The sequence below is a fragment of the Arvicanthis niloticus genome, chromosome 26, assembly GCF_011762505.2.
Source record: "Arvicanthis niloticus isolate mArvNil1 chromosome 26, mArvNil1.pat.X, whole genome shotgun sequence".
NCBI classification, from domain to species: domain Eukaryota; kingdom Metazoa; phylum Chordata; class Mammalia; order Rodentia; family Muridae; genus Arvicanthis; species Arvicanthis niloticus.
In genome coordinates this window covers 7,633,811-7,647,370 of record NC_133434.1, presented here as the reverse complement: position 1 = coordinate 7,647,370, position 13,560 = coordinate 7,633,811, and the positions used below count along the sequence as shown (strand labels likewise).

Below are 13,560 nucleotides of genomic sequence, written 5' to 3'. Positions count from 1 at the left end.
TTGTTAAGGATGTTATTAAATTTGATATATGGATTATGAAAAGTGGAATGTAGATACTCTTAAAAGATAAATACAAACATTTACATTTAAAAACTTAATTTGAATATGAAATGAGATATTAATATTTACATGATAATTACATATTAAAATGATAAAATGCAAACCATTAAAAGAAGACAAGTATTGTGGTATACATGCCTTAAATCCCAGCACTCAGGAGGCAGAGGCAGTAGAATCTCAGAGTTCAAGGTCAATCTGTCCTACAAAATGAGATCCAGGACATTTAGGGATACACAAAGAAATCCTGTCTCAAAAATAAAACAAAACACAATTAAAAACAAAACAAAAAGGTAAGTACTATAATAGTAAAATGTATACTGAAACATTTTTATGTGTGATTTTGTTCTTCCCAAACTCATGATGAATGCTGCAATTAACTGTGCCCATGAAGCAGACTAGAACAATAATAACAAAGCAGAATCTTCTAGGATGACCCATCTAGATTCTCAGCCTTGTTGATAATTCAGAAATCCTTTGTAGACACAAACCCAAGATCAAAATAATTTTCAAATAATTCTTTTTTCAGAAATAAATTCTTAACTTTGTGAGGAACAACTTTAATACCTCTATCACTGGTTGCATTTTGTGAACTGATCCTCCATTTTTATTCTAAGTTTTGCATATAGATATTATGTTTCCTATAACACTAATATTTCATATGGACTGACATTTCACTAATCATTGTAGGATTTTCCCACGGTTTTCACTCGGAAAAATATTGACATTCATGTACAATACCTGTGTTGAATAGTTTTATGTCAGTTGACATGAGGTAGATTCATTTGATAGGAGGGAACCTGTAACAATCTAGATGTCCCAGGGCAAATGAATGAATAAAGGAAATGTGGTCAGATTAAAAAATGGAGTATTAGTCAGCTGTTAAATTCAAGAATATTGTGAAATTTTCAGAGAAATGGATGAAAGTACGCAAGATCATCCCATGAGAGGTAACCCAGACCCAGAAAGAAAAAAATGGTATGTACTCACTTATAAGTGGATTGTAGCCATAAAGTATAAACTTGCTACAATACACAGACCCAGAGAAGCTAAGTAACAATCTCATCGTGAATAAAAAACAGAATATATATTGTGGGTACACTGGAGCATGGTCTGGAGAGATATGGAGTAGAGACAGAAACAGGAGGGACCAGGTTGCTAGAAACATGGAGAGAGAGTGTGTAAGAAGAAACAACAAGAAAGGAGGTGGTGCAACTCTAAGATGAACTAGAAACCAGAAAATGGAAAGTCTGAGAAGTCTGTGAGGCTGACCCTAGCTAATATTCCTTGCATGCTGCATTTAAAACCAACACAGGCTATCTTCTCTAACCAGACAAGACTTCCAGTTGAAGGTTTGGGGCGGCAACTCAGCCATAAAATCTTCTACCTAAAATTTATTCTGCTTAATAAATGTACTGGGGTTTAGATGGCACAGAAATTGAAGGAGTGGGCACTGACTGTTCCATCTTGAGTTCTATGTCATCAATCAGGGCTCAACACTGTCACTCTCTGGAGATCAAAATCCAGAGGCTGGAGACCTAGAACAGAATAAACACAACTGCAACAAAAATCAGTGAAATGATTCCTAATGATAATCTTCTATACTCGTAGTTTGGTGGCTAACTCAATTGTTATCAGAGACGCTTCACCCATAAGCTGATGGAAACAGATTCAAAGAATCAAACATTAGGCAGATCTCAGAGTATCCTGCACTAGAGGAGGAGTATGGGAGACAAAAGCAGCAAAATACTCCACAAGGAAACTAGAAACAACTAATGTTGGCTCTTAAGGTCTCACAGTTTCAACCACCAATCAGAAAGCCTGCATAAGACTGACCTATGTCTTCTATCCTTAATTTACCATTGTATAGCTAGGTCTTCTTGTGTGAATCCTAACAGTGGGAGCAGGCCTGTCTCTGACTTTCTTGCTTGATTTTGAGACCCTGTCCCCCCTACTGGGTTATTTCCTTCAGCCTAGATAGGAGAGAAAGTGCCTAGTCTTGCTGCAATCTGACATGCCATGATTGGTTGATATCAGTGGGAAGCCTGCCTTTTTCTGAAGAGAAATGAAAGAGGAGTGGACAGGGAGTAAGAAGTGAGAAAGTGTAGGGGGTAGGGTTTGGTGGGAGGTACTGAGAGGAATGTAGGGATGGAATTCTGCAATCAGGAAGTAAAAAAAATTAAATAGAAAGAAAGAAAGAAAGAAAGAAAGAAAGAAAGAAAGAAAGAAAGAAAGAAAGAAAGAAAAAGTGTTAATGTATGCAAAGCATCAAGTTCCATGTCTAGCTATGTTTCCCATATAAGTTGGATAATTGTTAACTATAGACTATATACAAATGATAGTTATGATTTAACACAGCCTAAATGACTGTTTCAGCTGTGTCCTGGATTCCTCCATAGAATATCACTCGCCTGCTTCAGAATATATGTGAGTTAAAATGCTACTAAACTGCTTTTGCTAAAATGAAGAAAGATCATTATTATTGTAGTGGTGACTAATTGCATATTTACACAAATGCACTGTTCTTGCATATATTTAAATACATAGGAAATGTAATAAAATCAGGTAATCTATGAGTTAAGATAAAATACATGAACACAGGATCTCATTCCAAATAAGACACTCCTCCTTATGTATATGAAAGCATGCCTTCTGAAAAGGCTCAAAAGCATACACATCTTTTAAAATGATTTTTCTCAGTTTAATTTATTTTTCTCAGTTTATTAATTTTGTTTTTTTTTCCTTGATGTGCTACAATTCAGTATAATCTTTAAGCAACCCCACATGCTTTATTGCTTACTCCATGGACACCTTCATAAGTGTCTCAGGTATCAGAACATCAGTCAATTATGACAGCGACCAGGAAAGAAGCATGAAAGGCCCTGGTTCAGGAATCAAACCTGGCTTAGCTCAGCCTCCAATTTTGTGGTTGAGCTATTAAGTATCAATGCTTAGTTTTCCTGTTCTACTAAGTGAAATGCTTTTAATTGCTTGTGAAAATAAGCATCATACTTAAGAAAATACTTCAACGCAATACAAATGCTCAATCAATATGATCTTTAAATAAAATCATGTCTGTTTGGAAAGGTTTAAATCCATGGTAGTTATTTATAATCTTCCTTTGTTTATACTATATTAATATTCTTTTAAAATGTGTTACTTGGAGGACACATAAAATGACCTTCAATTTCTGTCCTATTAATTTGTTTTAAATAGCAATGTGCATTTTACATAACTAGAGCATCCACAAATGTTTGTAGAATTGTTGTAAAAGTGTTTGGACAGTTGCTATAGGCAAAGACTTTAACATGTGAGACAGGCAGTTGACATTGTCAAGAAGCTTCCAGTTTGAGGTTAGTCTATCGGGCAGGCTGACACACTGGAAAAAGATCTTCTCATTTCTGTTTCCAAGCTTCTATTGGTTTGATCTTGATGAAGAATGTAGTAAACTTTCAACTAATTAGTCTCCACGGGCAACTAAGTCATAAAAAAACCCAAAGGAATAAGAAAGAGTTGAGAGAGGGGACAATAAAGGCGCTCAAGACTTGACAGCATACAGATTCCACGAACATCATTTTACAAACACCAAATCTCAGATCCCGAGGCTGAGAAACCCTGAACTCCTCTAAGTACAAAAGAAGGTGGCATGAGTGTCCTTTACAACACAGTAGAAAGTCTTATGTGGTATACAGTGACAAGTACCTCCAGTTCCAGTGTTCTTGCTGAGATTGAGTTGGACATCATCTGTGAGAACATCACAGTAAGTTCAAGGGCAGAACTAATGAGATATTGTCTCAGAAAACCAAGGGCCTGGGATATAGCTCAGCCAAAAACCACTAACCTAGCAAGCTTAGACACTGGGTCTAATCCTCAGCATTGAGAAGATGTGCACCTGTGTTCTGGCAGGAAACATGTTTCTACATTTTTTTTTCTAATGATACTTTGATACATATTCACTGAATACATGACACCTGAAGGCAGGAAGGATCTAAATACTCAGTTATTTTAAAAAGTTTTATTTTTCTGAAAAATGGTTTTAATTAAGGATAGTACTCATATTTTCTTTTCTTTTTTCATATTTTATTTTATTTATGTAAAAATAAGTTATACTAACTCTCTCATGAACAGATGAAAGTGGTATTCTATGTTTTGTGACATTTGGTTTTCTCATCTTGTATTTTAACCTAAATGTTATAAGTGTATGAGGTTTCCAATTTGAGGTTTAATTTGCGTTTTTGATTGATATTGTTGAATGTTTTTCTTATAACTAATTGCCATTTACTTAACAGTTTTGATGAAAACTATGATCAAATCAGGTTTTTGTTTTTCTTAAGGTAGAAAAATTACCTGAGGGTTTTGTTTTTGCGTTTAAAAATTACATGTACTATTTATTTTTGGATGTATAATTTGTAAATATTTTTTCAAGGTGAAATTATTTTTTTATACATTGATAAGAAAGTATCACAGAACTTTCTATTTATTAACATTTAAATTTAATCAAGTTTAGACTTAGGTTTTTAGAACTAATTTAATTTATAAATATTTAGGACCCATAGTATTTTGATGGCAGTATGTATCCTGTTATAAAATGTATTACCATTATTTATTGTCACTACATTAACACTGTTACAATTCTACTGCCTAATAACCTAAATTTAATTTCCTTCATTTGTTACCTAATGAACCAAAATGTTGTTAGCAAACTCCAAGAATCTTCCACTGCTTTTCCTTCTTTCTCTGCTTAGAGCCCTGCTGGCCTTGACAGTTCTGCATTATTTTTCTGTGTTTTATTATCTCAATATAGACAATTTTAATTTCAAGGTAATTCAGTTTGTCTTATTTGAAAAGAAATCACAAATTGCATTTGGTATATGAGTGAACCTAAGGCCACTAAAAAAAATGTTTCTGTTAATATTTAGGGAATTTTTCATCCAAAATTTGCATTTGAACCATGATAGATAGGTAGATAGATAGATAGATAGATAGATAGATAGATAGATGGATGGATGGATGGATGGATGGATGGATGGATGGATAGATAGATAGATAGATAGATAGATAGATAGATAGATAGATAGATAGATAGAAGATAGACAGACAGATATAGAAATAGATACAGATACAGATGTTTAATATGTCCCAGTCATTGCTTGGCCATTTCCTTAGTCTCTGCTGTATCTTAGTTCTTGTACATCTTGTAGGAAGGAAACTTCTTTGGGTTGAAGGTATTATGGGTTACAGGTGGGTTGCTGTCCTTTTCTCTCTACTGGGAGTGCTGCCTGGCTATAAGAAGTAGCTGCTTCCTGATCCATTTCCCCCACTGCTAGGAGTCCCAGCATGAGTTGCCTTGAAAAGACTCACTGAGGCCTCTCTCCATCCCAGTTTTCTAGCAAATACTAGTGATTTCTCCCCCCCCCCACATACCCTACCTCCCCACCTATTTCCATTTTCTTTTTCCTGATTTCCCTACAGTAAATCCCTACAGCAGTATTCTCTTCTCCTCATCACCCCTCCCACCCAGTTCCCTCCCTCTGGGCACCTCTGATATCTATTTCAGTTCCCCTTCTGAGATAGATTCAGTCACCCTCCTTTTGGATGTGTGGATTATAGTATGAAAGCTCATTGTGAATTTAATTTTCCAGGATGTCTTTAGTCAGTCTTGAGTAAGAGGTCCAAACCAATGCCAATTGATTGATAACACAAATGCTGAACTTTTTTGTTAGTTAGTTTGGTTGGTTTTTTGGTAAAGCTGTCAAACTTTAAGTGACTATGAATTACAACCTGAATTCAAACCATTTTGTTTGTAAATCACATTTTAACTTGTTTCATTTAGTAGTTTCTTAAAGAGCTGCATCCTAATTCCAGAAATTTTGTCGGTAATTTTCATTGTACTATTATGCCTCTGCTGTTTCTGAGTTAGATCTACTTGTGTTTTGAAAAAGATTTTAAAGTCATGATTCAAATCAGCTACTTTACATACTCAGATGTACTTCTTTAAAAAATGATGTGGTTTAGAGATAGTATTTAGAAATACTAGGTTCAGAGGTTTGACATGTTGAAATAGAAAACTAACAGTTCAAAAGTTTTCAACATTACAAAGACAAATAAAATATTTTCTAAAATGTATCATTAATTTGGAAACTTAAATGTAGACAATATTAAAATGAGACGACTTCCATATAGTGAAGATGATACAGCAAGAAGTTGTCATATAGAATTTAAGGTGGTACCTGCTTTCAAAAGAAGAGCAACTGTCCCTCAAAAGTTCAAATCTTTTCCTTTCAGATTCTGACCAGAGATCATGGAAAAAGGCAATCATTCCACAGTGACCAAATTCTTCTTCTCTGGCTTAACAGACCAACCAGAGCTGCAGCTGCCCCTGTTCCTCCTCTTCCTTGGAATCTACCTGCTCACAGTGCTGGGGAACCTGGGCATGATCATCCTGATCCTGCTCAGCTCCCACCTGCACACCCCCATGTACTTCTTCCTCAGCAGTCTGTCCTTCATTGACTTCTGCCAATCTACTGTCATCACCCCCAAAATGCTGGTCAACTTTGTGATGGAGAAGAACGACATCTCCTACCCTGAGTGCATAACTCAACTTTACTTCTTTGTCATGTTTGCTGTTTCAGAATGTTACATGCTGGCTGCAATGGCATATGATCACTATGTTGCCATCTGTAGCCCCTTGCTTTACAGTATCATCATGTCTCAACATCAGTGCCTTTCTCTTGTTTTAGGAGTTTATATTATAGGCATAATTTGTGCATCAGCTCATGTAGGGTGCATATTTAGGGTTGATTTCTGCAGATTTGACTTGATCAACCATTATTTCTGTGATCTTATTTCCATCCTTGAGCTCTCATGCTCTAATATTTTTGTGAATGAGTTGATGATACTAATTTTTAGTGGAATAAATATTATTGCCCCAACCCTGACCATCCTCAGTTCTTATGTTTTCACTATTATCAGCATCCTACGCATTAAATCCACTGAGGGCAGATCCAAAGCCTTCAGCACCTGCAGCTCCCACATCTCAGCCGTTGCTGTCTTTTTTGGTTCTGCTGCATTTATGTATCTGAACCCATCCTCTTCCAGTTCTATGGATGAGGGTAAAGTGTCTTCTGTATTTTACACCATCATTGTGCCCATGCTCAACCCCGTGATCTACAGTCTGAGGAATAAGGATGTCAATATTGCTCTGAAGAAACTGATAGAAAGAAGATTATTTTTCTGACAAATATTTTTGAAATTTATCATAGGCCTTAGTTTGTTTCTACTGGATAGTATGAATTAAATATCTGTAAATTTATTCAGTCTATGTAATTCTTCTTTGTTTATGAGATTCTACGATATTTTCCCTTGTTTTACTACTTTTATTTTTCTCAATATCTCACCTCATATCTTCATTTCCAGAGTCATGGCCATACTCTAAATATATGGAATGTATTTGCTACTAGGCCTTGATAATTTTCTTGATTTTTATTTTCTTCAATTATATTTCATATGACATCCAATATGTAACCATCATACCATTTCTTATTAACAGTTCTTTGTTTCATTCAGCATTTTTGTTTTCTTTAAATTCATTAAACATACATTTCATAAGTTCTTCAAGACTGTGTTAGACAGCTGGTATCTCTTCTTTATTAGTAGAAAAATTATTATAAATGTTAGCCTTTAGATTTTTTTCTAAAATAAATCATAACACAAGTATGAAAACACTGTTTATTACTTATTTTATTATTTTACTTTTGAGTTTGCTTAAGTATGTTTGTATGTTAATGTTATTGTGTACACAAATGTGGATTAATGTATACATGTATTAGTAGGTCAGAGGGCAAGTACAGGTATTGTTCCATAGAAGCTGTCTGTCTTGTTTTTGTTAACAACAGCACCACCTTTTTACTGGCCACAGCCTAAAAGATACATATACACAAAGTCTGCACCTTCCAGTGTCCTTGTCCAGGTCCTGGTGTTAGGGACCTGAAGAAAACATAAACTTTTGTGTATACCTGCACAAAGTTCTGAAGACCTCTATTAAAACATGCTAACACCATTGGGTTAATTTATTGATAAGAAGGTGATCTTTGCCCTACTGAACTGACACTACTTCTGATATTCCAATTTCATATTCACACTGATAGGTCCCAAGTCTGAACATTAAGCCCCACCTGGCTGCTCAAAAACCTGACAACTTCAAGTAATAGCAGACATCCCAACAACACAACCAAGGTGAGACAAATAAATGCCCATACCAAGTGATACTATCAAGAGTCTAACTCCAGATGCCCGTGTCTCATACCAAATTCACCAACAGCACACAGACAAAAGAGAAAAACAAGACACTTTATCTATATAAATGTAATGTACATAACAATATAAATAGAAATTATAAATATGGTCAATTAATTCAAATAGGATATTAATACTGGGATATGGACTAGGAAAAGAGTTAAGAAAATAAGTAAAATATTAAGGACACAGAAGGTAATTTAACTTATTAATATAAAATATAGAATTTCTGAAGAAAATCCCAATGGAATAAAATGTAAAATACAAAGTTAAACCAAATAAAACATTAAATAGAGAGCCATACCAGCAAAATAAATCAAATACAAGAGTGAATATCAGGGTTTGACGACAAAATGGAATAAAAACTTAACTCAAGAAAACAATAAATCTAATAAAACTTAAAAACAGAGTCATAGGACACTACAAAAGCATGGGATCTATGGGAAAATAAGAGGAAACCCAGATAAAGGCACAGAAAATAATTTGCTAAAAACATTAAAACATTAAAGGGCCATTTCTAAATATAAGACTGAAATCCAGTCTTTTTTTTTTTTTTTTCAATAGAGAGACGCTAGGTATATCAATCAAGTTCCAGACAGGCTTTATACTCAATAATTGTTGGCCAACACAAAATAAAATCAGCTATTTTGTATTTTTTGCTTTGTTTTGATTTATTTTTCAGAGAGAAGAGGGTGAAAACTTGAATTTCAGTGAGGAGTAGGGGAGAAAGAGCTATGGGAAGGGAAGAATACGATCAAAATATAGTGTACAAAAAATGCTTTTTAAAACATTTTGAAAAAAAATAGCAAGAAATTTTAAGAAGAGGAACAAGCAGAAAGAATGGAAATTATCTGTGTGAGGTAACACATATAAAAAATGTTCTTAAATCTAGTAAAGAAAATGGTCATGAAGGAGCAAGAGGAATATGGGAGACTAAAAAGAGAAAACCAAAGAGGAGTCCCCCTTCTAATGTAATTCTGAAAACACTAAACCTACAGAACAAAGTAAAAGTATTAAATGTCACAAGGAAGACTAGATTATATATAAAGGTAGATACATTTGAATATGAGCCATATTTTCCAAAATGATCATCTCATTAGATGATTAAGAAGCATTTGACATAATCAAACATATTTTCATGGTTAAAGTCATGGAAAAATTGAGGAGTACAGTGTACATATCCCAACATAATAAAAAAATAATATAGAAGCCTACAGCCAACATTAACTTGAATGGAGAAAATTCAAATAATTTTATTAAAGTCCTCAATAAAACAAAGGTGTCCACTCTTTTTCCTCTTGTTAAATATATATATTTAAGTCTTAGCTTAAGAAGTGATATGGATGTAGAGGTAAATGAGATAAAATAAAGGAAGAAATCAAAGTATCCTTGTTTGCATATGATATTATATATGATATTTTAGGTAGGAGAACCTAAAGGCACCACCAGAAAATACATATAGCTGATAAAACATGTATCAAAATATAAGAATATAAAATCAACACACAAAGACCTGTAGACTCTCTATATACAAAGAAAAAAGAAGAAAGAAACAAGGAAAGAAAGGAAGGAAGGAAGGAAGGAAGGAAGGAAGGAAGGAAGGAAGAAAGAAAGAAGAAGGAAAGAACAAGAGAAAGAAAATAAATCATGGAAAAAATATTTTTCACAAGACTGTCCAAAGTAAAATATATTGGGATAAATTAAAGTAAATGAAAAATTTCTTCAATGCAACTTTGACATCAAGTGAAAAAAAATCAAAGAAGATATCAAACATTGAAGACCACCAATACTTTTGTAGAGTTAATATTGTGGAATTGGCTTTCTTCCTATCAAAAATGTCTACTGATTTAATACAATCTCTCCCTTCATCAAATCTGAAAAAAAATACTTTTCAGTAATCACAAATACCCAGGATACCCAAAACAATTCTGAACAAAAAAAATGGGGTAATGAATTGGAGGCATCTACCTTCCAAATTTCAAGTCGGTTTTAGTGTCTTATTAAACAGTAGGAACCCTAACTAAGAGTTACCATCCAGATCTTGATTGTAAGACCTTATTGCTGAAGATACCACATACTTGAGTCATAGCATATGGAGAAGTTATGTTGGAACCAACCTGGAAGTGTCAACCCTACTGGCTTGCTTTCTTACTATCTAATGGTTCTACTTATTCTAGTATAGAAGAAAAATCAAGTCTTGCTTAGTTATGATCCTTGATTTTCCTAGAAACTTTTTTCTAATGTTGGATTAGTAACACATATGTTATGGGAGTTCTTAAATCTATGCTCTTCTCTCCAAGATAAAAGTCATTCCCAGTACCATTAACTGAGTTACAAACCGTGGCTGAGTAGATCATAAGCTGTAGAGTTGAACCTACTACTAATCACAAAAATAACATAATGCTAGATATGAAATGATGGACTAGTCTTCTTTACTACTGTAATTCTTTTGTTTATACATACATATAATGATAACTTAATCCATTGCTATTATATAATTTTTGAACAATATATAATCTGTTAGATCATTAAGATATGAAATATAGAAGCTGTGGAGATCATGCAGTAGATAAGAGTGCTTCCTGCAGGGCTCTGAGTAAACACTGTAATGTCAGTGGCTAGGTGAGATATTAAGCTTCAGTGCTTAGTTTTCCTCATCAACTAAATGAGCTGCTTTTTAATTCCATGAGAAAATAGTCATGGTACTTGAGAAAATGGTTCCATACTTTACACATGCTCAATCAGTATTAACCTTTAAATAAGATAAAATGTCTACATGGAAAAGTTTATATGCACATTACTGACTTACAATTTTCTTTTGTGTATATTGTACTAACAATGTTTTTAAAGTGTCTTACTGGGAGGATCCATTAAGTGACTGAATGTTTCCATCCTATTGATTAAATTCAGTTATAAATGGCAATGTGCATTTTAGATAGCTAAAGAATCCCCCAAAATGTTGGTAGAATTGAAAAGAAGGTGTTGGAGAGTTGCCCCAAAACTTTAACATGACAAACAGGCAGTAGAAGTTGTCAAGAGGCTATCAGTCTAAGGCTAGTCTGTAAGGCAGGCTGGCACACTAGAAAGAAGATCTTTGCATTGCTATTTCCATGCTTCTTTTGTTTTAATCTGAATGAGGAATGTAGTAAACTTAAGTCTAATTGGTCCCCTAGGGCTACCAACAACTAAATCATGAAAAATGCCCAAGGGCATCTGAAAGAAATGATGGAGGGGGCAGGGATGGTGTTCAAGACTTGATAGCATGCACATGTTAGGAACAGCATTGTACAAACACCAAATCTTAGAGCCTGAGGCTGGGAAACCCTGAACTGAATTCCCAAGTACCAAAGAAGACTTAAGTTTCCTTTAGCACATAATAGAAAATTCCATGCTGTGCAAAGTGGCAAGTACCTCTAGTTCCAGTGTTCTTGCTGCAATTGGCTTGGACAGCATCAGTGAGAGCATCATAGTAAGTTCAAGGTCAGGATGAACTGATGAGATACTATCTCAGTCAACCTAGGGCCTGGGATATAGCTCAGCCATAAAGCAGTAACCTAGCAAGCTTACACATTGCGTCTAATCCTCTGCATTGAGAATAAGTGCACCTGAGTTCTAGCAGGAAAAGTCTTTCTATATATGCTTTTCATTTTTCTATTAACACTTTACTACATATTCACTGAATACTTGACATCTGAAAGTAAGAAGTTTCTAAATACTCAGCTATTTTCAAAAGCATTATTTTTCTGAAAATGGTTTTAATTAAGCTATGAATCTATATAATTATAAATTATCCTTTATCGCTCGTAAGCAGGTGAAAGTGGTGATCTATGTTCTGTGATATTTGGTCTTTTCATCTTGCGTTTTAACTTAAATGATATCGTGTAGAATAGTGTCCAATTGTGATTCAATTAGCAATTATATTGATTAACATTGCTGAATGCTTTCCTTTTTCTTTTCTTTTCTTGGATATTTTATTTACATTTCAGATGTTATCTCCTTTCCCCATGTTTTCTCATAACTATTTGCCATTTACTCAACAGTTTTAATGAAAAATGTATTCAAAAATGTTTCCTGTTTTCCTCAAGCTAGAGAAATACCTGAGTATTTTTTGTTTGCATTTAAAAATTATATATACTATTCTTTTGTAAGAATTAATATATCTATTTTGTCTCTTAATCTGTGCATCTATAAGATGTGTGTGTGTGTGCGTGTGTGTGTGTGTCTGGTGTGTTGACTTTAGAGATCAACTTGAGTAGATTTTCTCTGTCTGTTTTGTGGGTTATGTGGACTGAATTTATGTCTGCTGTCTAGGAAGCAACTGCCTTTATGCCCTGAGCAACCTGGCTTGTAAGTCTCTATGTCTTAATGCATTGGTTCTCAGTCTTCCTAATGCTACAAACTTATAATACAGTTCCTCATGTTGTGCTGACCACACCCGTAAAAGCATATCACTGCTACTTCCTAACTGTAATTCATAACTGCAGTGGTATGAATCATAATGTAAATATCTGAGATGCAGGATATCTCATATGCAATCCTCATAGTGGTTGCAACCTATAGGTTGAGAAAAGTGTCTTAAAATGTGTATGATCCTTTTGTTATAACTGAAAACAATTTAATTTTAACATCATGCTTTGTTTCTTTATATAACAAAGTCTGGATATTTTCTACATATTGTTTTAATATTTTCTGATCTTACTGTTCTTCTAATTCTATTTTTTTATATAGGATTTTCTGTGGGATTTTTAGAGACCTATTTTCAAAGGTGAAAATTATTAGGTTTTTCAACACATCCCCTCCCATTTGATTTTCTTTCTTTTGCTAAACGTTTAGGACTGCCAATTTCATATTAAATGTATCTATTTTTAAGTATTCATTGTATTTTCAATGTCAATTTTTTGTCTTAAGTTTTTATACGTGTTTTGGTTGAGACAGATTATCTCTCTAGTCATTTCAAATATCCATCTCATTATCCATACCTCGTGGAACATTATAATAAATGTTGTAATATTAAAAATAATATCTGTATAATCTCAGATCTAATGTATGGGAATTTATGGCATTTTCTTATTTGCTTTTTAGATTTGCACTCAATATACTTCATGTCTTATTTCGACTCTGTACTGTGTTGAAATTTTTCAGACGGTACTGATTTGGGTTTGGTTTCTTGTGTTAATCAAAACAGCTAGTAGCAGTCAATCATACCTG

The 13,560-nt window shown here is 34.0% G+C and overlaps 1 protein-coding gene across 1 annotated transcript; it reads left to right on the top strand.

Moving 5' to 3' along the window:
* The first annotated feature begins 3,616 nt into the window (after positions 1-3,616).
* LOC143438822 (olfactory receptor 8G17-like) lies at positions 3,617-7,332 on the top strand. The gene is made up of 2 exons (XM_076924506.1): positions 3,617-3,817; positions 6,343-7,332. The coding sequence occupies exon 2, from the start codon at positions 6,359-6,361 to the stop codon at positions 7,292-7,294; it is 936 nt and encodes a 311-aa protein (XP_076780621.1). The 5' UTR covers positions 3,617-3,817; positions 6,343-6,358; the 3' UTR covers positions 7,295-7,332.
* Positions 7,333-13,560: the final 6,228 nt, after the last annotated feature.

What these genes read in the sequence shown, in the direction of transcription:
- LOC143438822 (XM_076924506.1), top strand. Translation starts at nt 6,359, where the DNA reads ATGGAAAAAGGCAATCATTCCACAGTGACCAAATTCTTCTTCTCTGGC.